General features: G+C 42.1%; 1 protein-coding gene across 1 annotated transcript in view; it reads left to right on the top strand.

Annotated features, from left to right (window-relative positions):
- Positions 1-4819: 4819 nt before the first annotated feature.
- LOC124009822 (dipeptidyl aminopeptidase-like protein 6) overlaps positions 4820-23170 on the top strand; it is a 175603-nt gene continuing 157252 nt past the window's right edge. The window contains exon 1 of the mRNA XM_046322013.1: positions 4820-5237. Within this exon, the coding sequence (XP_046177969.1) occupies positions 5181-5237 (57 nt within the window). The 5' untranslated portion in view covers positions 4820-5180. The remainder of the gene's footprint in view (positions 5238-23170) is intronic.

Genomic DNA, 23170 nt, shown 5'->3' with positions numbered 1-23170 from the left:
AATTCTCTTGAGTATCAATGTGATAATGTGGGATTATGCTTTAATTGTTGAGATAGGCTTTCAGTGAGTCAACATGTTACATTTAATACACTACTTCCTGCTTCCTCTCTACTCTTCACCACGAGGCACACTGAACTGTACATATGCTTGAACCAAAGGAAGGACAGAAAGAGAAACTGAGAGCAGTAGCAATGTTGTTCACCTTTATAATATCACTCACTCCTTAGATCACCTCTTCAGGCGCACAGTCGAGGTTAGATAGAGGTATTGGTTAGAGGCAACCATAGCCTCTGAAGTTGATTGTAGAGTTAGATTTCACTGTCATTTGGGTCATTACTACTCATGGGCTTGGAGCTTGGTGTTTGAATTCTTATATCAGTCCCCAAAGTGCACATTTCTTAGAACCAGAAGTCTTTTAGATTAGTTGTGGCCCCCTGAGCGATTAAATTATGTAGCCCCTGTGCTCAGCTTTATTGATATTCTAATGAAGGAAAGGAGACTGAGAGACCTCACTGAGAATGGAATTGGATTTCTCTACCGTGTATGTAGCATCTTTCTCTCCAGCTCTGTTACAGCTGTAGTAACAAAAATATAAGACTAATTGTATGCACGGTCATGAAATAAATGTTCTCGTAAATCAAAGTGTTGCAAGACCTGAAAATGTCAACCATCATCAGTTTTATCCATATCCATTTCTTTCTATAAACTATACTGCATCTTTTGATACACACAGTCAGCATCGTTATATACAGAATATACTGATCATAGCGGAAACAACATCTGAGAATATGCTTCAGAGGTTGTAGTACTCGTCTGCTTTCTTCCCGACAGGAAAAAGCTTTGACAACAGAAACCTTGAAACACTGATACTTTCTAAAACTGGTCAATCGATACATATGGAAACTACAAAAACACTGTAAACGTGATCAGTCGGTAGGCAGGGAGAAGTGCACCAGTAGTTATAACGCTATAATTGTGTCACGAACCGGCTCAAAGCCCGTAACAAAGGGAGACAACGTGGAGATAAGGAGTAGCAAAATATATATTTATTAACTAAAGCAACTAAGGAAAATATCCAATGGTGTGTGTAATCAGTAATCAGTAGTGTAAGTGAGTGTTTTGCATGCATGAATGTGATAATGCAGGGTGATGAAAGGTGCCAAAGCAAACAAACAAAAGGCCACCAAGAACCACAACACAATCTACAAAGGTGTCTGCATGGAGAGAGTCTCCTCCATGAATGTTGAAGAGGTCTATTTATCCTGGGAGACACCTGGCCCAGGTGTTTCCCATGTAGCTGACGACCCTCTCAACTCCGCCCACCGGCATCCTAATAAGGAAACAAGAACAAAGACAGAATACGGCAGACAGAGTGGGAGGGTCGTCACAATTGTCACAGTTCCCCCTAATGGAAACAGTGGTGTAATAAGATACTTGACTGTTAAACAAACTAAATTAGAACACTGATCACACTCTTGTTCTGTCTCATTCTAGCACAGCTAAACACTATGTGGTGAGGAACAGTCAATCACTGTATCTTTAAAAACCAAAACGGACACTTTGCCATACTCTATTATTTTCAAGAGCTGTTCACAGGTGTAGAAGTTCCATTTGCTCTCCTCAAGCCCACTCAAACACTTCACTGTATAAACGGTAAAGCATTTTACTGATGAGTTACTTAAGTAACACAGACATAAAGACAAGTTACTTAAGTAACATATTCACACAGCAGGACAGGGAGCAGTAACACTGACTATGTGGGTTGCAATGACATCCAGGAATATTTGTATATACTGCGTACATGACCTCTTTTCCTTTATCTTGCCCATCTAAAATGTAGCCTGGTTTTAAGTCTTAGTTATGGTGTCCCTAAAATGAGTCTTCCAACTGTTACTGAACAGCAGTGTAAGACATCTGAAGTTCAACCTCCTATAGCTTTCAATCTGTTTCCTCTATTATCACCACCACAGTGTACTGTTTCTACTGTAGCTCCCGCCTGGCTGGTTGCTGTCCAAGGTGCTGATCTGTAATTGGTGGCTTGGTGGAGTCACTGGCTGCACAGCCTAGTGTCAAACCTGATTTAACTTATTTCTTATATGAGACAGAGGAAGACAATGATGTATTTGTTGTAACTACTTAGTCACTATATTGGTACAACAATGGTGTCCAGTTTCCTTTTATTACAAATGTAGTCTACTTTATCTCCTGTAATCCAATAGCATATTAATTTACAAGGGGCGCAGAGTGAGCCGTGCTCTGCCATGTCCTCCTCATTACTTGGTCTATGCACACTGGTCTCTAGCTTTTCCGTGCGACCTCCTTAATATTTTTCCTACCACAGCAGCATTGGGGAATTGTCATGGTTAAACTGTGTCTTTGGGTAGGCCAATTGCGTAAAAAAAAATATACTAAATTAAGCAACAGTAGCCCATGGAAGTTTAGAAGTCAGCTTGTCTCACCACTTAACCCCCTGCTGTGACACTCCTATGTCACACTTTACCTTCTTATAACAGGAAAAGTTATATTTACTTCCAACAGGAAAAGTTACACTTTAATCTCCCCTGCTCTCATACTAATTGCCTTTATCCTGTAAATTGTCTCTCGACGTGAACCCTTTGTAGGCTAGATTTCCAGACTCTAAGTTATCCAAAACAGTCAGATATGCAAACAGAGGTGGTACTTACACTGAACAAAAATATAAACACAACAGTAAAATGTTGGTCCAATGTTTCATGAGCTGAAATAAAAGATCTCAGAAACATTTCTTCTCTACCAAGATAATCCATCCACCTGACAGGTGTGGCATATCAAGTAGCTGATTAAACAGCATGGTCAATACACCGGTGCACCTTGTGCTGGGGACAATAAAAGCCACTCTAAAATGTGCAGTTTTTTCACACAACATAATGCCACAGATGTCCCAAGTTTTGAGGGAGTGTGTAATTGGCATGCTGACTGCAGGAATGTCCACCAGAACTGTTGCCAGAGAATTTAATGTTTATTTCTATTCCACAAGCCACCTCCAATTTGCCGGTGCGTCCAACTGGCCTCACAACCGCAGACCACATGTAAACACGCCAGCCAAGGACCTCAACATTCGGCTTCTTCACCTGCGGGATTGTCTGAGAACAGCCACCCAGACAGCTGAAGAAACTGTGGGTTTGCACAATCCGAAGAATTTCTTCACAAATTGTCAGAAACGGTCTCAGGGAAGCTCAGCTGCATGCTCGTCGTCCTCACCAGGCTCTTGACCGGACTGCAGTTCGGCGTCGTAACGGACTTCAGTGGGCAAATGCTCACCTTCTATGGTCACTGGCATTCTGGAGAAGTGTCCTTTTCACAGATGAATCCTGGTTTCAACTGTACTGGGCAGAACTTAGACAGCGTGTATGGCATCATGTAGGCGAACGGTTTTCTCATGTCAACGTTGTGAATAGAGTGCCCCATGGTGGCGGTGGGGTTATGGTATGGGCAACAAGAAAAATTTCATTTTTCGATGGCAATTTGAATGCACAGAGACACCGTGACGAGATCTTGAGGCCCATTGTCGTGCCATTCATCCGCCGCCATCACCTCATGTTTCAGCATAATAATGCACAATGTCTCAAGGATCTGTACTGCAGAGGAAATTGATATTCATTACATACTATACTGTTTAATTAGTCATACTATGCTGTTTTTACTTAAATTGTCCATTATTATATGCTAGTATTTTTACTGATACAAACGTGGCATGTGACTTAGTCATAAATCTGAGTGTACAGATTTATGAGCCACTTGGGTGTGACCGCAGTTTGTGACCTCCCGTGTTCACGATCGGCAAGAATTTAGCTAATTGGGAAGTGCAGGGAGGAACAGAGAATGTTGGCAATATCAGCTATCTTGATCTACACAGACGAGCTAAATGACTTTGTACAACTCTGTTCCCACGGCCTGTTTCTGCACATCTGCTAACTGTCATAAAGATAAAACGATGTACTTTCTATAAAAGGAGAGGGACAGCTCTGTTCGTTGAGCTTTTCAACCATGAGGGGTTGTTGATTGCTTAATGTTTGCTAATCTTATAATAAAGTTGTTTGAAAGAATCTGCAGTCTCTCTTCCTATAGAATTTCTACCACGGTACACAATTCCTGGAAGCTGAAAATGTCCCAGTTCTTCCATGGCCTGCATACTCAGACATGTATGACAGGGTGTTCCAGTTCCCGCCAATATCCAGAAACTTCACACAGCCATTGAAGAGGAGTGGGACAACATTGAACAATAAACAGCCTGATCAACTCTATGTAAGACGTGTGGTGCTGCATGAGGCAAATGGTGAACACACAAGATAGTGACTGGTTTTCTGATCCACACCCCTACCTTTTATAAGGTATCTGTGACCAACAGATGCATATCTATATATTCCCAGTCATGTGAAATCGATTGATTTGGCCCTAATTAATAAATTTCAATTGACTGATTTCCTTATATGAACTGTAACTCAGTAAAATTGTTGAAATTGTTGTATGTCGGGTTTATATTTTTGCTCAGTCTAGATAGACATAAGTATTTTGCAGTATGTATTGCACCATTCCATGAGTGTGCTTGAGGCAACACTAAACAAACTCGTTGACATGTTTACCTGTGTAGCTTCCTGAGAGTGGAGGAGCCATACCTTTTAGCTGCAGTGGTGGAGCAACACTTTAAAAAAAAACCTTGCAATAACCATTCTGGAAAAACAAACACACTTTGCAAGTGATTCACACGCAGCTTTTGGAGACACGTGCGCTTTTTCTCCCGGAGATCACTGGCTTCGAAGGCTCGAGCGCCAAAGACCAGTGTGGACTTGGAATGAATGCTACTGAATGAGCAGTTTGTGAAACGTGGACTACAAAGTTAAGAATATTTTTATTTACTCTAACATAATAAATAACTAGGCCTACTACACGTTTGATTAACATCACTTAATGATACCGCACTGAAGAGGAAATTCGAGGGAACGATTGATTCTGCTAAATTTGGCGCGACAACTGATTCTGGTTAGTTTGCCTGGTGCACACTTTTCTACTCGCGCTGTGTGTTTTCATTTTCGAGTGGCCATGTTGAGATGAACGTAGTTTATGACCGAAACAGCTGTATAGCTCTGCATATAGCTCTGCATATAGCTCTGTTTTTCAGGTAGCCTACCAATCGAAAGAACATGAACTCCTCAGCAGGTGCAGGCAACTACCGAAGGGGCTCCACTAAGGGAGAGAAGGTAGGCAATGCTATCAAACCTTTGCGTAAAATGAGTGCGTGAAATTCATCCACCTCAAAGGTCTTCTCATTTTCGTATACTAAAGGTACAGAGAAGCCTTACCAGGTGCCACTGTTTTGTATTTGATTAAAACATACCATCTATTTAGACAGCAAGGAGTAGGTTCATATCAATTATATGTTCCCAATTCCTTTTAGTTGTGCTGAATAGTCTACTTTCCACACTATGTGCGCCCAAGAAAGATTCGCTGTTGCTGCTGTAAATTAAAATCCGTTTTCGTCCCATTGGGCGACACCGTGGCAGTCACACACCGAAAAACATGATTCAAGACAAGGAGAACCGTGTTAGTTAGTCTGTTCAGGTGTTGTTTTCATTCACAGTTTTTCAATTCAACAATTTAACACCGATGCCCGCGCAGCCGTGCCCATTATGGCTGTTTTGTTTTATTTTATTGTGCCAGAAAGTGGTGACTGCAACCCCCCCCCCCCCTGAAAACAAACAAACAATGGCGAGCCTTGTGTTGTATTCCAGCACTAAAGAGATGCCAACTGGAACAAACCGTACACCACCAAGTCCATTAGTGGTTGATTGGCAGTTCTTTGATGTCAAGTGAAGCCCATTATGCTACCCAGGGGATGGCATTGTTCTTGTTAGCCTTTCCCGGGGTACAACTTAGGTTTTAGAATTGGGGGGAACATAATTCTTGTTTTTATACAGTTGGATAAAGCACACCGTGGCCTCGTTTTGTATCACATTCCATTGATACAGCTGGGGGGGACTTAAAAATGCAATTTCAGAATGTGGGGGGATGACATGTCCTGTCCCCAGTGAAAGTTGCAACCCTGGTTTTCAGCAGTGAGCCCAGGGAATACATGCCCCAACTTTTCCTCGGTTATTTAATATAGCTAATAAATAAAATAACCAGGTTAATTGCTCTTAGTTTAAAGGACGTCACGCTGCTTGCTTAGACAGATCAACATTCACTGAGGGGAGGGGTTGTCCAAAATAGGAGAGTCAAACTTTTTTTTTGCTTTGGGGTGGGTTGTGTTGTTTTTATTGGGCACAGGGGAGGGTTGTGTTGTTTTTATTGGGCACAGGGGAGGGTAGTGTTGTTTTTATTGGGCACAGGGGAGGGTAGTGTTGTTTTTATTGGGCACAGGGGAGGGTTGTGTTGTTTTTATTGGGCACAGGGGAGGGTTGTGTTGTTTTTATTGGGCACAGGGGAGGGTTGTGTTGTTTTTATTGGGCACAGGGGATTGGGTTTTTACAGGGGAGGGTTGTGTTGTTTTTATTGGGCACAGGGGAGGGTAGTGTTGTTTTTATTGGGCACAGGGGAGGGTTGTGTTGTTTTTATTGGGCACAGGGGAGGGTTGTGTTGTTTTTATTGGGCACAGGGGAGGGTTGTGTTGTTTTTATTGGGCACAGGGGAGGGTAGTGTTGTTTTTATTGGGCACAGGGGAGGGTAGTGTTGTTTTTATTGGGCACAGGGGAGGGTTGTGTTTTTTTTATTGGGCACAGGGGAGGGTTGTGTTTTTTTATTGGGCACAGGGGAGGGTTGTGTTTTTATTGGGCACAGGGGAGGGTTGTTTTTTTATTGGGCACAGGGTTTTTATTGGGCACAGGGGAGGGTAGTGTTGTTTTTATTGGGCACAGGGGAGGGTAGTGTTGTTTTTATTGGGCACAGGGGAGGGTAGTGTTGTTTTTATTGGGCACAGGGGAGGGTAGTGTTGTTTTTATTGGGCACAGGGGAGGGTTGTGTTGTTTTTATTGGGCACAGGGGAGGGTTGTGTTGTTTTTATTGGGCACAGGGGAGGGTTGTGTTGTTTTTCCCTGGCTTACATTCACACTTCTGCTCACATTTTCCCTATAAACAATGGATTGACTTACTTTTGATATTACCTTAATAAAGTTTAGAATCGTTTGTGAAGGTATGGTGTGGGTATTCTTAAGCTTTGAAGGTAGTGCACCCAGCGCTCCAACTAACTCTGACAGTTTAACTTGAAGTTAGGAAGACCAGGTCTATCAGAGTTACTCCTATAATGTAGCAATATAATGCTTATCATTATTCAAAATATTAGGTTAGAAAATGTACGAATTAGCCTCCTTCTGTACATCTATTTCTTTCTCTCTAGGGTTAGACATATGCTTCCCTTCCTTTATATAGGCACATATAAATATATATCTCATACAGTGGACACCTAAGCCTTTGCTTGCAATGCCCTGATACATTTAGTGCTTAAATCTCTGACAGCTGAACCGTGAGGTGGACTATTATTATTTTAGGAAAGTAGCCTAAAAAAGATATGCTACACATCGAAAACACAAGGGATAGTGTTTTTGTCATTTTTTGTTTTAAGGACATGTAAATGTGGCTCATTTGGCCAACATCCATTGTTTATTGATGGGACAGGCTGACCAAGGTCGGATCTGAATGCATATGGATGTCCGTACAATTTCTCAAATGTCCGGTAAATTAAAATCCTCCCTGTCATGTTGTCCGGTGCCAAATTTTCCTAAAGGAAACGCTGAAATGGCATATTGTTTTTATGCAGATTTTAGAATATTCACATGAAAATCTGTCGCTAATTGGATGGAAACCTAGCTATTCCCCCTAAAGACTTTGTCAAGTGCACTAGTCCAGTGTCACTTTGATTATGCCTGCACATCATTGTTCACCAGCAGCCCCAAACACCTAAAGGATAAGTTACCAGCCAAACAAGCATGTAAGAATTGTACTTAAACTCCCTCCTTATACTCATCTGTAGGTTCAGCATTTTTCTGTCTCTATATCTGTGATGTGTCTATGTAATTGTATTTATGTTGAAAATAGGGGACCAAATAGGGGACCAAAATGGAACTAAGTCCCTGACTTTGTGTGTATGTGTATATATATTTTTTTAACTGACAAGTAAAATCAATCATTCCAAACAGTGCAGTGGCCAATTCATGAACGGAAAGAGTGATTGGTTACAAAACACTAAAAAGTTTGACATTCTGAGATTGTCAAGCCAACCCTTCAATACTGGGTAAGCCGGCCAGGTAGGGAGGGATGTATATTCTGTTTGTCGAGATGGTCTATTTATTGTGGTGTTGAAAATGCAAACCATGGTAGTGCCTGAGGTCGGTATGCTTTTTTTTATTGGTTGTGTGGTGAGGTGGCCCCATGAACCTGTTGGTGGGAAATGAATTGCATATATTTTATACAATTTATAAATATGGCATCAAAATGTTGAAAATCTGATTCCCTTAGTTGATCATTGTCTGCAGCCGACTGATTGTGGTGTAATGAAACAGGCAGAGAGAGAGAGCTCATCTGTGGTGGTCGGAAAACCCTCAACCTTCTGGACCGTAGCAGCGCGTGGCATCAACTGTGCCACAAAAGTATGCTGAAGTCGATATCCATGTTTTATAAACACAGGGTTGCTACAGTTATTTTTGGTTGAAAACATTATTTTGAGTTCATTCGATGAGGGGGGAGGATATTCCATTTATTTTACAGTACAAGGAGAAGGTCATGTGAAAATATTTGTAATGTTGGGAATGGGAGTGCATTTTTTTATGACACCTTGAGTTGGACCAGCCAGTACATTTCGATCTGTCCCTTAGCGAGTGCAGCTTCCTCTTGATTCGGCTCGAACTCTGCCTCAAAAAACACACGTGACCGCCCTCCTAAAGTGTCTTACCCACTCACGCCAACATGGCAGCGCAAGTGGAGACACTTCAGGCTGAGGAGTGAGTTTCACAGATCCCCATCTGCTACATTACTCAAATTTTAGAAACACTAAAGCTAATCTCACTGAACAGCTGACTGGTAGCTGTCCAAGGTGCTGGTGTGTAATTGCTGGATCATGAGGTGATTGAACTGCCTAGTGTTGGGATAGTTAACCCAAATGACCACTAAATGACATCTTGATTTATTTACCCTGTAAGCAATCTATGGACAACGTAAGACAGAAATCCATGCTTTGCTTTTGTTTACTTGACACTGTCTCCAAATGCTAACTTTTTTTTTCAATATCCCCAAAATGATATCCCCAATATCCAAATCATCATAAATTATTGAGCTACGCAATACATTTTAGACACTTTAGGATGATTTGAACATAAAGTTTATGGGGGAAAATGTATCTGTATCTATGAGAAACATACAAATATTGCCATTTAATCCCCACTTAAAACGATTTGAAGGGGTAATATCAGTTTCCATAATACAGGTATCATTGGTCCTTGTGTTTTGTGGCATGGCATCGCTTGTGCAGATCTGCACTGCACCTGAACTGTAGTCTTCCATCTCTGGTTGTTTTGATTTACTATGGTTGCGTCTCAATAATCTGTTCCTTCTCCTTTCTGTACTTGTTCACTTCCCTTCATGGATTTGAAAGGAAATTCCCTCTAGCACATTCCTACACCAATCCAATGCAGTAGTGAACAAGTGCACAATATGGATCAATTAAGGTCATTTTCTGAAGATATCTCCAGAGGACCATACAGTCTGTCCTCTTGCTGAAAACTGATGTGAAAGCTTTGCTTTGTTTCCCAAGAGATAATGCTACTGTCCACATTTATTTGGGAAACTGTTGGGCAGTTCATTTCCTGGGAGAAATATCAATAAAACACATTAATTGAGATTGGAGTACATCATTTTGATTAATCTCATAGTCTGGACAAACTGTGCAAAATTAAATATTCAACATACAATATATGTTACTTTGTATGTATTACTTCCACGATGCATACAAAGGCCTTCCCCGCCCTCCCTTCGGCATATCTGATAACGACGTCATCTTGCTGGATGTACCAGTGACTAGAACCATTCAATGCTGGTCTGACCAATTGGAATCCACGCTTCATGATTGTTTTGATCACGTGGACTGAGATATGTTCCGGTCAGCCTCAGAGAACAACATCGATCTATCTACTGACTCAGTGAGTGAGTTTATATGGAAGTGCATTGTAGATGTTGTACCCACTGTGACTATTAAAACCTACCCTAACCAGAAACCGTGGATGGGTGGCAGCATTCGCACAGAACTGAAAGCACGGACCACCGTATTCTACCAGGGAAGAGGTCTGGGAAAATGGCTGAATATAAACAGTGTAGTAATTCCTTCCGAAAGGCAATTAAACAAGCAAAATTCCAGGACAGGGACAAAGTGGAGTCGCAATTCAATGGCTCAGACACAAGACATATGCGGCAGGGTCTACAGGAAATCACGGGACTACAAAAAGAACCAGCCACACCACGGACACCGACGTCGCGCCTCCAGACAAACTAAACACCATCTTTGCCTGCTTTGAGGATAATACAGTGCCACCGTCGCGGCCCGCTAACAAGGACTGTACCCCCCTCCCATTCTCCTTGCCGACGTGAGTAAAACATTTAAAAGTGTTAACACTTGCAAGGCTACTGGCCCAGACGGGATCCCTAGCCGCATCCCCAGAGCATGCGCAGACCAGCTGGCTGGTGTGTTTACGGACATATTCAATCGCTCCCTATTCCTGTCTGCTGTCCCCACATGCCCCACATGCTTCAAGATGGCCACCATTGTTCCTGTACCCAAGAAGGCAACGATAATTGAACTAAATGACTACCGCCTGTAGTACTCACTTCTGTCATCATGAAGTGCTTTGAGAGACTAATCAAGGATCATATCACCTCCACCTTACCGGCCATCCTAGACCCACTTCAGTTTGCATACAGGTCCACAGACAATGTAATCGCTATCACACTGGACAATGCCCTATCCCATCTGGACAAGAGGAATACCTATGTAAGAATGCTGTTCATTGACTACAGCTCAGCATTCAACACCATAGTACCCTCCAAGCTCATCATCAAGCTGGAGGCCCTGGGTCTCAACCCCGCCTTGTGCAATTGGGTACTGGACTTTCTGATGGGCCGCCCCCTCCCCCAGGTGGTGAAAGTAGGAAACAACATCTCCACTTCGCTGACCCTCAACACTGGGGCCCCACAAGAGTGCGTGCTCAGCCCCCTCCTGTACTCCCTGTTCCCCCACAACTGCGTGGCCATGCACTCCTCCAACTCAATCATCAAGTTTGCAGACGACACAACAGTAGTGGACTTGATTACCAACGACGACGAGACCGCCTACAGGGAGGAGGTGGCGGCACTCGGCGTGTGGTATCAGGAAAACAACCTCTCACTCAACGTCAACAAAACGAAGGAGATGATCGTAGACTTCAGGAAACAGTAGAGGAAGCACCCCCCATCCACATCGAAGGGACAGCAGTGGAGAAGGTGGAAAGTTAAGTTCTTCGGTGTACACATCACAGACAAACTGAAATGATCCACCCACACAGACAGTGTGGTGAAGAAGGTGCTTCTTCAACCTCAGGAGACTGAAGAAATTTGTCTTGTCACTCAAAACCCTGACAAATTTTTTCAGATTCACAATCGAGAGCATCCTGTCGGGCTGTATCACCGCCTGGAACGGCAACTGCATTGCCCTCAACCACAAGGCTCTCCAGAGGGCTGTTCACAGCGCTACCATCCAGAAGGCGAGGTCGGTAAAGGTGCATCAAAACTGGGACCGGGAGACTGAAAAACCGCTTCTATCTCAATGCCATCAGACAGCTAAACAGCAATCACTAACTCAGAAAGGCTGCTTCCTACATTGAGACCAAAGTCACTGGCCACTTAATAAATGGATCACTAGTCACTTTAAATAATGCCACTTTAAATAATGCCACTTTAATAATGTTTACATATCTTACATTACTCATATCATATGTGTATATACTGTATTTTAGACCATCTCTGCCGCTCATTCATATATTTACATGTACATATTCTCATTCATTCCTTTAGATTTGTGTGTATTAGGTAGTTGTTGGGGAATTGTTATTGATATTACTGCACTGCCAGCAAGAGAAGCACAAGCATTTCGCTACACTCGCATTAACATCTGCTAACCATGTGTGTGTGTGACCAATAAAATTAGATTTGTCTACCTCTAGAGGGCATTGCAATCTGGACCCTCTCATTCTAAAATTATATGCCGCAATTGTTGCAACCCCTAGCCTGTTCAACCTCTCTTTCATATTGTCTGAGATCCCCAAAGATTGGAAAGCTGCCGCGGTCACCCCCCTCTTTAAAGGGAGAGACACTCTAGACCCAAACTGTTACAGATCTACAGTATATCTATCCTACCCTGCCTTTCTAAGGTCTTTGAAAGCCAAGTTAACAAATAGATCACTGATATTTTCGAATCCCACCGTACCTTCTCCGCTATGCAATCTGGTTTCCGAGCTGGTCATGGGTGCACCTCAGCCACGCTCAATGTCCTAAACAATATCATAACCGCCATCGATAAAAGACAATACTATGTAGCTGTATTCATCGACCTGGCCAAGGCTTTCAACTCTGTCGATCACCACATTCTTATCGGCAGACTCAACAGCCTTTTTTTCTCAAATGACTGCCTCGCCTGGTTCACCAACTACTTATCAGACAGAGTTCAGTGTGTCAAATCAGAGGACCTGTTGTCCGGACCTCTGGCAGTCTCTATGGGAATGCCACAGGGTTCAATTCTCAGGCCGACTCTTTTCTCTGTGTACATCAAAGATGTCGCTCTTGCTGCTGGGGATTCTCTGATCCACCTCTACGCAGACGACACCATTCTGTATACTACTGGCCCTTCTTTGGACACTGTGTTAACTAACCTCTGGACGAGCTTCAATGCCATACAACTCTCCTTCCATGGCCTCCAACTGCTCTTAAATGCAAGTAAAACTAAATGCATGCTCTTCAACCGATCGCTGCCCACACCTGCCTGCCCGTCCAGCATCACTACTCTGGACGGTTCGGACTTTTAGAATATGTGGACAATTACAAGTACCTAGGTGTCTGGTTAGACTGTAAACTCTCCTTTCAGACTCACATTAACCATCTCCAAACCAAAAATAAATCTAGAATTGGCTTCCTATTTCGCATCAAAGCATCCTTCACTCATGCTGCCAAATATACCCTCGTAAAACTGACTATCCTACCGATCCTTGACTTCGGTGATGTCATTTACAAAATAGCCTCCAACACTCTACTCAGCAAATTGGATGCAGTCTATCACAGTGCCATACGTTTTGTCACCAAAGACCCATATACTACCCACCACTGTGACCTGTATGCTCTCGTTGGCTGGCCCTCACTTCATATTTCTTTTCCAAACCCACTGGCTCCAGGTCCTCTATAAGTCTTTGCTAGGTAAAGCCCCATCTTATCTCAGCTCACTGGTCACCATAGCAGAACCCACCCGTAGCACGCGCCCCAGCAGGTATATTTCACTGGTCACCCCCAAAGCCTATTCCTCCTTTGGCCACCTTACCTTCCAGTTCTCTGCTGCCAATGACTGGAACTGTAACGGCGTTCGTCTGTTGAATGAAGAGAGTCGGACCGAAATGCAGCGTGTAGGTTACTCATGACATTAATGAAATGAATCGCGGTACATGAAATAACTGAATACTAAATACAAAAACAACAGAACGGAACGTGAAACTAATTACAGCCTATCTGGTGACTACAACACAGAGACAGGAACAAACACCCACGAAATACAAAGCGAACTCAGGCTACCTAAATACGGTTCCCAATCCGAGACAACGAGAATCACCTGACTCCAATTGAGAACCGCCTGAGGCAGCCAAGCCTAACTAGACACACCCCTAATCATACACAATCCCAATGCTAATAAAATCCCAATACGAAACACAACATATAAACCCATGTCACACCCTGGCCTACCCAAACATATAACAAAAACACAAAATACAATGACCAAGGCGTGACAGGAACGAATTGCAAAAATCATTGAAGCTGGAGACTCATATCTCCCTCACTTACTTTAAGCATCAGCTGTCAGAGCAGCTCACAGATCACTGCACCTGTACATAGCCCATCTGAAAATAGCCCATCCAACTACCTCATCCCCATACTGTTTTTATTTTATTTATTTATTTTGATCCTTTGCACCCCAGTATCTCTACTTGCACACTCATCTTCTGCAAATCTATCACTCCAGTGTTTAATTGCTAAATTGTAATTACTTCGCCACTACGGCGGCCTATTTATTTTCTTAAATCCCTTATCCGACCTCATTTTGCAAACACTGTATATCGATTATTTTTCTATTGTGTTATTGACTGTATGTTTGTTTATTCCATGTGTAACTGTGTTGTTATTTGTGTCACACTGCTTTGTTTTATCTTGGCCAGGTCCAGTTGAGAACTTGTTCTCAACTCGCCTACCTGGTTAAGTAAAGGTGAAATACATTTTTTTTTTAAATGACCTCCCAACAAATGTTTTCAGATTATGTTTTGACAGTTTTATGACAGAAACGTACTGTACATGCATGCAGCCAGATTAGGAAGATCACTGCATGCAGCCTTGTCAGTTCAACTAATGAAAGAAGTATTACAGTGAAAAGTAGTATTACTTCCACCTCTATCTTTACGTTCGTCATTACCTTGGTTTGGCACATTTGTGTTGTAATTGATCAACCACTATGGTGATACACTGGCAATAATACTAGTATTCTATCTGTTCTGTGGTCTTCATTCATGATTTCAATTAATTCACCAATGCATCAATATCACAACCAACATAATGAGTCAAAGTGACGTGATGACAATTATCATTCAAATGGTATAGCAGCAATGGCATGGCATAGGTTCCAATAATGCTAGTGAGATTGCCCTCTGCTGGAGGGATATGGTACTGACCTCTGGTGTTAACTGTCACCTCTAACCCGTTCTGGTTGTTGACAGGTGTTTTCACTACATGCTCATTGTTATCTTTTTCATTTTCAGCCTTTAGACTACTTTCTCACGTTGTATAATCTGTTCATTGAGAGGCACCGGTAGATTACATCCATTTAGTAACTTGTTTTTCTGTAGGATAAGAATTTGTTCTTAACTGACTTGCCTGGTTAAATAAAGGTTTAAAAAAAATGGATGGCAAACATGATACACAGAGTAGCACATTTTTAGTTTAGAGAAACATAACTCTTTCTTAACTTTATAAAGACACCCAGTGTATTATTCTACATAGTCACAGATAGACGTTAGGATAAATAATTCTAGCATAATCTCAAGACTAATTTGGATAGAAAATAAATTAATAAGTGTGGTTGTGGGTATCCAAGACAGTCTGTCTCCTCTGAGAATAGTCTTTGTAATTTCAGAGTTAATGCCGATTTCTCTTCAATAAGGTTCATTAAGTCCCTGCTGTTATAAGCCAGCTGTGAGCGCTCACTTTCACCATTTAATGAAAATTGCCTGGGATGTATAATGAAAGGATACAGCTTTACCAATGACAGTCAAAGTAAAATGGAGTTTATACATTGATTTGTAGAGGTGAAAAAAGGTAATTGGATGGCCTTGTATCTAGTGACATAAAGACAAGCTTCTGTTGGTTGGTCCTCTCTCGCGTTCTTCCTCTCTGTCTCCCCCCTACCTCCCTTTCTCTCTCCCTCTTTTGATGTGAGTCATTGCAGCCATGACAGTGACTGAGATTACGACACAGGTATGTCAATCATAGGGATTGTAAAGTGAAGAGGAACTATCTGAAGTAACTCATTCTCTGTCCTATGAGACTGGTACAAAAAAGCAAGGCATTTGTCAGTTACTGCTATTTTAGTAATTTGACTAATTTCCATACCCTTCTTCCTCAGCCAATCACCTATTAAAGTTGGATGGATCCATGGATGAATAAGCATTTAGTGTGTGTACTTACTTTATGACCCGAGCAAATTGTTAATGGAGCATTGCTCCGTGTATTTCAGTATGACAGTTGACATTGACTGTTGACATTTTACAAACGCTTGCAAAATCTGAAGATTTTTGAACTTCCATTAGGATTGTTAATGGAAGGCTCTTGGCATTACCTGTTGGAACTGTAGCTCTTCTCTGACCTTTCTTCAGGGAGCACAATGCTCATATTAATTGTGGCACGTTTTCAGTGTTTCTTAACTCCCAGAGCACACTCTCAGGTTCCCTTGTTTTTATGTCAGACAAACTACAGTTTTCTTCTGTACTTTGTCTTTCAATTGGCCCATGCCTCAAACTGGCAGTAACTCTCACACAAAGGACCTGCTGAATCGTCAGCATTTGTTATATTAATGCCTGATGGGCCCCTCCCTTAACAGGCCTACCTCATCAAATGAATCTGCTGGAAAGGTTAGACGTCATCATTTAAGTCTATTCAGGCACAGGCTGCCTCGATAGAATAACTGAAATTAATTTGCCCCTTTGCCAATGGAGCAGGGAATATTTCATAGCCTCCCTCAGTGTGGATCCCTGTCAGATATATACTGTAGTTATAGCTCTTCTTCCGGGGTTGCTTGCTCTGTCTGACATGTTGGAGGCAAGTAGTTGGCTCTGGACTGGGTCTAAACTGTGATGATTTGCATTGCCAGAGTGCTGCTGTCTGAAAGTAGCAGGGAGTGAGGCAAGAGTTTTACAACTTTATTGTTGTATTATTCTGGTAGAAAACTGTTGTATAAGTCACAGCGTAATATTCAGAATTATAGAGATCTGTGTTAAATTATATACAATTGTGTAATTGCTGAAGTGTGTAAACAGTATGTAATTCAAGCACATTGACTAGGTCATAAATAAATGTACCAAATTATGGCACATCCCATTCCAAACAGATGATACAGTTAGTTTCACCCGCAAGGCCCTTTTTATGCCAAAGTTTTAGTTAACCTTTCTCACAGCTTTTTGACAGTTTTTTTGGTGTAAATGAAAGATTCCATTGTGATTTTTAAGATTGCAATTTGGAGCCACAGACTCACTCACATTCATTTGTATGCAGACCGAATATGTGGTCCTCTGAGAGTTAGCTGGTAAAAAGCCTTTGTAATAGGTTTCTGTATTCATCAACTGAACTTGAATGACTTTGAACAGCCAGACTGAAAACATCTTACTGCTTACCCACAGCTAAGTAATAGCCCATATAAACTGTGTACAATACACGCACACACAATGTTGCACATTTTCATATCAGGAGCCAATGGAGCATTGTTAAAAATAATGAATTCACACGAGAGCATTGTGGTCTCCTTAAAAATATTCCAAAGAGGACCACAACATTCAATGTCTGTCATTTACAAGTGCTGCACTGAGGATTGGCGGCACTACATGGATGGCTTCCTCTCTAGCCATGGACCATATTTATGAAAGCTGTCCAGGTTTTGTGGCCTGGGCCAGTAGGGCCACCCTAAAGTGCTTACTGCAGTTCCCATTCCCACATCCTGGTCATAATCACCTCTTCTCTGGCCCATAGGGAACCTCTTGTCTTATGATATTCACACTGTTGCTTGTAAAAGAACATGTCATAGTGATCCTGCTTGATTTGTAACAAACAATGTTGTTGTCAATATTTTTATTGTCATGTGCTGTACATCTAAGACAGTCAATTATTTGCAGTATGGTTATTGCTATAAATAATAGCCTGTCCTTTTATCAATATCTTAGCAAGAGTGGCCATTTCCCAGCTCTCATGAGACTGGCCCTAACTGAGGAGCATACAGAGGCATAATTCCTTCATATTCTCAGGGAAATATTCAGGTGAAGGTTAAGGATGTGTTGCTGGCCTCTGGATGGAAAATAGTCGGGAACAGATCCAATTGTTTGACTCAAGGTCGAGTACAGGGCCAGGTCTTTCTCACGAGGGGGATGCAATGAGGTTAGTCTGAGACACACACACATTTTCTCTCTGGATATCCTCTTTCTCCATTCTTTCCTCTGTTTTCTTCATTAGTACATTCATATTTCACACAAGCCTTGGCCCAAGCTGGCATCCTAGAGTGTGCCTGTTTTATAGCGGTGATTAATATGTAAAACATTAATGAGATGCTGGAAAATGGAGGGAAAACTGCAATACGGGATAATAAGTGTATTTTGTTACAGCTCCTATACAGTACATGTTTATATGCCTTGTTTAGTGTTTACCAGAAAGGATCTTAGGATATTTTTTTCTTTATTAATTGATTAAAGCCATTACCTGGGCAGATGACCACCTAACCTCAGTTTGAGATAGTGGGTTACACCCAAAATGTACATTTCTTGTACCTTTTTAATGATGACTTCATTACTATTTCACTGGCACAACGCTGCTTTTCTATCAGTTGGTAGAGCATGGTGCTTGTAACGCCAGGGTAGTGGGTTCAATTCCCGGGACCACCCATACATAGAATGTATGCACACATGACTGTAAGTCGCTTTGGATAAAAGCGTCTGCTAAATGGCATATATTTTTTATATTTATAATGAGCAGAGCTAGCCTCTCACTGCTTCTTCCTGACCATCCCTCATTAGAGGCGTGAGGTGAATCCACTAGCATTAGCAACGCGGTGGGGTTCTTAAGTTAATACTGTCCCTAAGTGTTTATCGTTCTATGCTCCGGGCATCGTCTCCCATTATTCAAATGCTAATTTAGCCTCTTAAACCTTCTCCTACAATTTCTATGGCCATGTGGACATCTAATTAACGTAATAATACAAAATCAGTCTGTTTAATTAAGCTCTTTTTTATGTAGTTTTTAGATCTGTTTATTTTCATGGCCTGCGTCTCAGATGAGACTCTTACGAACATGATCGCGTTCTCCGTAGGGCAGACCCCATTTAGTAGACTGGTCGATTATTTGGTCGATAGGCTGGTGGTCGACCGAGATTTCTTTAGTCGAGCAGTTGCAATTTATTCATTTTATTCATGGTGCACAAGACACCTATCTGATTCGCGCCTGTCTCGGTGGACTAATCCATTGCAGAGGCCATGGGGATGGTACAGCCCATCACTCTAAGAAATTGTATATGTTTATATTATGTAAAAAATAATGGTGCAACTCTAATAAATCTAATTTTATTTTATAACAAATGTGCTTTCTCCCGCATTGGATACGGTCACTGTCCGAGGTTCTGAAACATCTTTAGTACTCCGTAGAATTGCCGCCTTTCCCTATGATGCTATGTGCATAATAGCAAAGTTTACCATCATATTGGGATTGAGAAAAATGTGGCAGAGGGAGCAGCAGCAGAGACGAGAAGTCTGCCCTTGCCTTAATCTAACTGTCTAAGAAAAGTGAGGAGAGAGGAAACCCTATCTTAATTAGGTCAAAAATCCATAGCCTAACTGTTTAATGTGCCTGGCTTTATAAATCATTCATATACAGTACCAGTCAATAGTTTGTATACACATGCTCATTCAAGGGTTTTTCAAAATGTTCACTATTTTGTACATTGTAGAATAATAGTGAAGACATCCAAAACTATGAAATAACACAAATGGAATCATGTAGTGACCAAAAAAGTGTTAAACAAATGAAAATATATTTTTGGCCTTCCTGTGACATCGGGTGGTGTAGGTGTCCTGGAGGGCATGTAGTTTGCCCCCGGTGATGCGTTCTACCCTCTGGAGAGCCTTACGGTTGTGGGCGGAGCAGTTGCCGTACCAGGCAGTGATAAAGCCGGACAGGATGCTCTCGATTGTGTATCTGTAAAAGTTTGTGAGTGTTTTTGGTGACAAGCCACATTTCATCAGCCTCCTGAGGTTGAAGAGGCGTTGTTGAGCCTTCTTCACCACGCTGTCTGTGTGGGTGGACCGTTTCAGTTTGTCTGCGATGTGTACGCCTAGGAACTTAAAAAACTCTCCACCTTCTCCACTACTGTCCCGTTGATAGGGGGTGCTCCCTCTGCTGTTTCCTGAAGTCCACAATCATCTCCTTTGTTTTGTTGACGTTGAGTGAGAGGTTATTTTCCTGACACCACACTCCCGAGGGCTCTCACCTCCTCCCTATAGGCCGTCTCGTCGTTGTTGGTAATCTAGCCTACCACGGTAGTGTCATCTGCAAACTTGATGATTGAGTTGGAGGCGTGCATGGCCAAGCAGTCATGGGTGAACAGGGAGTACAGGAGAGGGTTGAGAACACACCCTTGTGGGGACCCAGTGTTGAGGATCTGCGGGGTGGAGATGTTGTTACCTACCCTTACCACCTGGGGGCATCCCGTCAAAAAGTCCAGGACCCAGTTGTACAGGGTGTGGGTCGAGACCCAGGGTCTTGAGCTTAATGACGAGTTTGGAGGGTACTATGGTGTTAAATGCTGAGCTGCAGTCGATGAACAGCATTCTTACATAGGGTTTCCTCTTGTCCAGATGTGTTAGGGCAGTGCGATGGCGATTGCATCATCTGTGGACCTATTTGGGCGGTAAGCAAATTGGAGTTTGTCTAGGGTGTCAGGTAAGGTGGAGGTGACATGATCCTTAACTAGCCTCTCAAAGTACTTCATGATGACAGAAGTGAGTACTACGGGGCAATAGTCATTTAGTTCAGTTCCCTTTTGCTTTCTTAGGGACAAGAACAATGGTGGACATCTTGAAGCAAGTGGGGAGAGCAGACTGGGATAGGGAGAGCTTGAATATGCCCGTAAACACTCCAGTCAGCTGGTCTGCACATGCTCTGAGGACGCGGCTAGTGATGCCGTCTGGGCCGGCAGCCTTGCGAGGGTAAACACACTTAAATGTCTTACTCACGTCGGCCACGGAGAACGAAAGCCCAAAGTCCTTGGGAGCGGGCCGAGTCGGTTAGCACTGTGTTATCCTCTAAACAGTTGAAAAAGGTGTTTAGCTTGTCTGAGAGCACGACATTGGTGTCCGCGACGTGGCTGTTTTTTCCTTTGTAATCCATGATTGTTTATAGACCCTGCCACATACGTCTCGTGTCTGAGCCGTTGAATTGTGACTCCACTTTGTCTCTGTACTGATGTTTTGCCTGTTTGATTGCCTTACGGAGGGAATAATTGCACTGTTTGTATTCAACCATATTCCCTGTCACCTTGCCATGGTTAAATGTGGTGGTTCGATCTTTCAGTTTTGCGCGAATGCTGCCATCTATTCACAATTTCTGGTTTGGGTAGGTTTTAATAGACACTGTGGGAACAACATCCACTATAGACTTCCTTATAAACTCACTCACCATGTCCATGTAAACATCAATGTTATTCTTTGAGGCTACCCAGAACATATCCCAGTCCACGTGATCAAAACAATGTTTAACCATGGATTCTGATTGGTCAGACCAGCTTTGAATAGACCTTAGCATGGGTACTTCCTTTTTGAGTTTCTGCCTTTTAGGAAGGGAGGAGCAAAATGGATTCATGATCTGATTTGCCAAAGGGAGGGCGGGGAATGGCCTTGTAGGCATCTCAAAAAGTAGCAGTGATGTAATGTTGAGTACCACAGTCAATGTGTTGATAGAACTTCGGTAGTGTTTTCCTCAAATTTGCTGTGTTAAAATCCCCAGTTACAATAAATTTATCCAGTTTGCATAAAGTCCAGTGTAGTTCCTTGAGGGCTGTTGTGGTATCGGCTAGAGGGGGAATACACACGGCAGTGACTATAACCGAAGATAATTATCTCAGGAGGTAATACGGTCAGCATTTGATTGTGACGTATTCTAGGTTGAGTGAACAAAAGGACTTGAGTTTCTGTATGTTACCACTATCACACCATGAATAGTTATTTATGAAACATACACCCCTACCCCTATTCCTGTCTGCGCGATGAACTGAGAACCCAGCTGGCTGTATGGATGGGGACAGTATATCCCAAGAGAGCCATGATTCTGTAAAACAAAGTATGATACCATCCCTGATTTCTCTCTGGAAGCATATTCTCGCCCTGAGCTCATCTACTTTATTATCCAGAGAATGAACATTAGCGAGTAATATACTCGGAAGCGGTGAATGTTGTGCCTGCCTCCTGAGTTAGACTAGAAGTGCACTCTGAATATCTCTTCTCTGCTGGTGGCGTCTTAAGGCAGCCTCTGGGTTAAGTTCAATTGCCCTGGGGGGTACGAACAAAGGATCTAATTCGGGAAAGTTGTAATGCTGGTGAGTTACTGCCGCTCTGATATCCAAAAGTTATTTCTGGCTGTATGTAATAACACAAAAAACGTTTTGGGCTAATAATGTAAGAAATAACACACAAAATACTGCAAAGTTGCTTAGGAGCTGGAATGAGAGCTGCCGTGTCTGTCGGCGCCATCATCTTCTCTTGATGAGAAACATGGCGCGCTCTTGATCTATTGTTATCACTATTATTATTATGATCCTCATCTTAATATGTAATGTCGTTATCATTAGTATGCTTTGTATAGTAGCCTTGTATTACCACCATCGAGTTGTAGGCCCAAGTGCGCGTCTTGCTTAGTCTTAATACTGTAACTTACTTTGGCCTATATTTCAATATATAGGCTACTCTTTCAATCAATTATTCATTCATTCATTCATTCATCATCCATTCATTCATTCAATTCATGCCATCACACAGCATACAAGACATTCATACTTTGAAATGCAATCAAGCATTTGATTTTTTAAATTAAATAACAAAGGGAGCTTTGAATAATTAGCCAAAACAGTAAATAAACTGCAATACACGAATGCATGCATCTGTTTTTAGTCTGCTGTAATAAAGGCTTTATATATCTTATTTCTTTCATTAGAACAGACTCTCTGGTAGTTATTTATTTAGTGTTGTTTATTTAGTCTGTTCCAAATGGTCAGAAAAAAGTATAATATTGCAATCTAACTGTTAGGCACACGATACTCACGCAATGCTTGCTCCATAACCATCCTTTTTCTTGATCTCCAGTAGTTTCCACAGGGTAGCAGGGCAGCCTAGTGGTTAGAGCGTTAGACTAGTAACCGGAAGGTTGCAAGTTCAAATCCCCGAGCTGACAAGGTACAAATCTGTTGTTCTGCCCCTGAATAGGCAGTTAGGCTGTCATTGAAATTAAGATTTTGTTCTTAACAGACTTGCCTAGTTAAATAAATACAAAATAAAAAATGTCTTCCACAGTTCTGACTTCTTGTTTCCCTCCTGAGCAACCAGCAACTCCCGTTTCCAGTTTCTTTTTC

The sequence above is a fragment of the Oncorhynchus gorbuscha genome, linkage group LG22, assembly GCF_021184085.1.
Source record: "Oncorhynchus gorbuscha isolate QuinsamMale2020 ecotype Even-year linkage group LG22, OgorEven_v1.0, whole genome shotgun sequence".
In the NCBI taxonomy this organism is placed as follows: Eukaryota; Metazoa; Chordata; class Actinopteri; order Salmoniformes; family Salmonidae; genus Oncorhynchus; species Oncorhynchus gorbuscha.
The sequence above is the reverse complement of the archived record's forward strand: the minus strand, read 5'-3'. Positions and strand labels throughout refer to the sequence as shown.